This window comes from Oncorhynchus mykiss, chromosome 22 (genome assembly GCF_057628025.1).
Source record: "Oncorhynchus mykiss isolate SJ-2025 chromosome 22, ASM5762802v1, whole genome shotgun sequence".
Classification (NCBI taxonomy): domain Eukaryota; kingdom Metazoa; phylum Chordata; class Actinopteri; order Salmoniformes; family Salmonidae; genus Oncorhynchus; species Oncorhynchus mykiss.
In genome coordinates, this window is record NC_143043.1 from 6,221,809 (window position 1) to 6,226,110 (window position 4,302).

General features: G+C 40.6%; 1 protein-coding gene across 1 annotated transcript; it reads left to right on the forward strand.

The window, feature by feature from the left end:
• LOC149972771 (uncharacterized) lies at positions 1–4,088 on the forward strand. Its single transcript, XM_090216369.1, has 2 exons — positions 1–2,946; positions 3,069–4,088. Exons 1-2 carry the CDS (start codon positions 2,501–2,503, stop codon positions 3,193–3,195), a joined length of 573 nt encoding a protein of 190 aa, XP_090072495.1. The 5' UTR covers positions 1–2,500; the 3' UTR covers positions 3,196–4,088.
• Positions 4,089–4,302: the final 214 nt, after the last annotated feature.

Consider the following 4,302-nt stretch of genomic DNA (forward strand, 5'->3'; position numbering starts at 1 on the left):
GAGATTGGGTACCCCTAGTAAACTGGAAAAAAAATCTGTCAAAAATTGCTAATATATGCAAATAATTATTATTGGATAGAAAACACTCTAAAGATTCTAAAACCGTTGGAATTATGTCTGTAAGTATAGCAGAACTCACAGGGCAGGCATTCTTCCAAACTAGTTTTTGTGGCCATGAAAGTTGGAGCAACTTTGACGTCATGGCCCCCACCCTTCCCAACCAGTTATGATTCTGGGGACACTTTCTATCTCTTCCGCTAGATGTCCTCTTTCATTAGAGCTTTGAATCGTTCAAATCCCGCGAGAATTGACCCTATGGGAGTGAAATTAGTGCGTGCCACGAGAGAATAGGCTGTGCGTATGGGCGCGAATTGGTCCCAGCCATTCCTTTGTTCCAGCACTCAAGAGAAGAGCAGACGATGGCCGATTGAATTGAAGTTTGTTTTGCGTGTCTAAAACATCATAAAGCTTGCTTCTGCACTTAGTTTGACCTGTTTAGTCGACATATAATATGTAATTTTGAAGTTTTGATGCGCAACTTTTCCGGACCAGAGGACGTTTTGGGTGCATTTCAGCTGATGTTATTAGCAGTAGCTAATACAAAGACGCAAGACTTGAAACCAAACGATGTATTGGGTAAGTATGAAGCCTTCCAGAACATTCTGAACGAAGACCATCGAAGGTAAGGGAATATTTATGCTTAAATCTGTGTTTCTGTTGACTCCAACATTACGTGGAAATGTAGCTTGGAACTGAGCGCTGTCTCAGCATATGGAATAGTGTGCGATTTCTGTAACGTTAAAAATAAATCTAACACAGCGGTTGCATAAAGAAGCAGTGTATCTTTCTAACTATATGTAGAACATGTATATTTAGTCAAAGTTTATGATGTCTATTTACGTTATCTTGCCGCGCTACATAGATTTCCTGCGGGCATTTTTGAGTAATTTCTGAAGGTGAACTCACTGTAAATGGACATTTATGGATATAAATGGCATATTATTGAAAAAAAAAAACATGTACTGTGTAATATGTCATATTACTGTCATCTGATGAAGATTTTCAAAAGGTTAGTGAGCGATTTATTTTTTAATCCTGCGTTTGTTGATTGCATGTTTTGGCTATTGAAATGAGCTGTGTCTGGTGGTGGTTTTACATATATATGTGCTGGCTAGATGAACAAGGTGTTTATCTTTCATTTGAGCTATTGGACTTGTTAATGTGTGGAGGTTAAATATTTTTAAGAATATTTTTGCGTTCCATGCGCCACCGTTTCAGCTGAACGTGGGAGGGTTGATTCCCAATTGGGAACCAGTATCGTAGACAGGTTAAATAGGTGTAAAATACATGTATGTTTGAGGAATTTTAATAATGGCACTTCTGTTGTTTTGAATTTGGCGCCCTGCAGTTTCACTGGCTGTTGACGAGGTGAGACGCTACCATCCCACAGACCCTAGAGAGGTTTTAAACAAATCCAAATATATGTGAGATTCTTCAAAGTTGCCATCCTTTACCTTGAACACAGCTGTGCACCCTCTTCGCATTCTCCCAACCAGCTTCATCATGAATGCTTTTCCAATAGTCTTGAAGGGGTTCCCATGCTGAGCACTTGTTGGCTGCTTTTCCTTCACTCTGCGGTCTAACTCATCCCAATTGGGTTGATGTCGGGTGATGGTGGTGGCCAAGTCATCTGATGCAGCACTCCATCACTCTACTTATTGGTCAAATAGCCTTTACACAGCCTGGAGGTGTGTTTTGGGTCATTGTCCTGTTGAAAAATAAATGATAGTCCCACTAAGCGCAAACCAGACGGGATTTAGTATCGCAGCAGAATGCTGTGGTAGCTATGCTGGTTAACTTCTTATGGCTGAGATCCCGTTACCGGGAGCTTATTTGAGCTTTTCTTACCATAATATGGACTTGGTCTTTTACCAAATAGGGCTGTCTTCTGTATACCACCCGTACCTGTTCACAACGCAACTGATTGGCTGAAACGTATTAAAAAGGAAACAAACGAACTTTTAACCAGGTCACTTAATCGCATTCCAGGTGACTACCTCATGAAGCTGTCCGGGAGAATGCCTAAAGTGTGCAAAGCTGTCATCAAGGCAAAGGGTGGCCACTTTGAATAATCTCAAATATAAAATATATTTTGATTAGTTTCATTATTTTTTGGTTACTACATGATTCCATATGTGTTATTTCATAGTTTTATGTCTTCACTATTATTGTACAATGGAGAAAATAGTAAAAGTTAAGAAAAACCCTAGAATGAGTAGGTGTGTCCAAACTTTTGACTGGTACTGTATATGGGAAGCAGGCAAATGCCTTTCACTGAGCTGTGTACAGACAGACTGACAGGGGTGAGACAATTAATTCAAATGTGTCTTAATGTTCTTTTGTTGTTGTTTGGAGGTGCACTATAATTCTGACCCTATGCAGCCAGGTCCCATCTACTTTTTAACTCCTTGCAAGTGTCAACTACTTGATTGATGAAGGCATGTCATCCATCAAAGGCAGCAGTGCAGTCATCAACTACATGCTTAATTTCTTCACCAACTACGGAGTTGGGGAAACACATGTGGACCTGAATTGTGATAACTGCGGAGGCCAAAACAATAACACATTTGTGCTCTGGTATTGTGCCTGGCAGACAATGCACAAGCTCCACCACATTCTTGACCTTCACTTCCTGTTCACAGGCCACACCAAGTTTTCCCCCGACTGGTGTTTCTGCTTCATCAAGCAGCGCTTCAGAAAGACCAGAGTGAACACTTTGTCCGAGATTGCTGGTCTAGTGTGGGACAGCACTGTGACAGGGGTCAACATCCCACAGCTGGTTGGACTGGAGGATGGTACGATGCTGGTGGAAAGCTATGGCCAGCAACAACACCTCACTCCGTATTTCAGGCTGCTGCCACAAATTAAGCAGTACCAGCATGTCAGGTTAATAACATTTTCATTAAAATGTATGAGGTTATTCTTCTTATCTAAACTTGGGAGGTGAATTGATGTTATGCAAGGTTGTAATGTCTTCTCAGTTTGTTTAATTATTTCTTGGTTTACAGCTTCGATGCTCTGGAACCGGGTGTTGTTTTCGCCAAGGCGTGTTCAGACTCAGTCCGGACCAGGTTTCAGCTGCTGCGCAACGCTGACATCCTTCCTCCAATAGATGGTCTGTACTGCACTACCTGAGCTAGACAAATGTATCTTTTTGAAAAGATCTGGGAGTTTTGCGACGAAGAGGCTATGGACATCACATGCCCTGCAACAAAGTCAAGGGCAGGACAGAAACAGGCTCTCCGAATATAGATTCCCTTGTTCATGCGTGGTTTGGATGGACCAGTTAATCACTGGGGGCGAGTTCCCAGTCATCAGCACTATCTGCAGTGCCTCTATTCACATGACTCTCTCACACACGCCATATGTTGCTGCTACTATTTATTGTTTTTATCCTACAGCTCAGAAACTTTACCCCTGATTGTACGCATATAACTACCTCATCTATCACCAATATCACTGACATAGTTATTTATATTGTTCTTGAACATACTGTATGTTATTTTGTTCTCTATTGGCATTGACACGTGTTCTTTTTTTCTTCATATTGACACTATTTTTGATATTGCTACTATGCAAGAAACTATTTTGCTGTACCGTTTACACTTTCTGTAGAGACTAGGGACGCACCAATATGACATTTTTGTACGATATCAATATCAGATATTTTCCTTGCAAAAAAAACCCAGATAGCGATGACCAATATTTACAATTTTAGCGGCCTTTTAAGTATTCTAGTACAGTTACATAGTTAACACACACATGGACGCAGCGGTCTAAGGCACTGTGTCTCAGTGCAAGAGTCGCCACTACAGTCCCTGGTTCGAATCCAGTGTATCACATCTGGCCATGATTGGGAGTCCCATAGGGCGGCGCCCAGCGTTGGCTGGGGTAGGTCGTCATTGTAAATAAGAACCTGTTCTTAACCAATTTGCCTAGTTAAATAACGGCTACATACACACAGACAAACACCGACCAATAATATATTTTTATATTATATTGCATTTACGTACAGTGGGGAGAACAAGTACTTGATACACTGCTTATTTTGCAGGTTTTTCTACTTACAAAGCATGTAGAGGTCTGTAATTTTTATCATAGGTATACTTCAACTGTGAGAGATGGAATCTAAAACAAAAATCCAGAAAATCACAATGTATGATTTTTAAGTAATTAATTTGCATTTTTATTGCATGACATAAGTATTTGATACATCAGAAAAGCAGAACTTAATATTTGGTA

Coding starts and splice junctions, on each gene's coding strand:
- LOC149972771 (XM_090216369.1), top strand. CDS start 2,501: ATGTCATCCATCAAAGGCAGCAGTGCAGTCATCAACTACATGCTTAAT. Junction 2,947..3,068: donor AAGCAGTACCAGCATGTCAG/GTTAATAACATT, acceptor CTTGGTTTACAG/CTTCGATGCTCTGGAACCGG.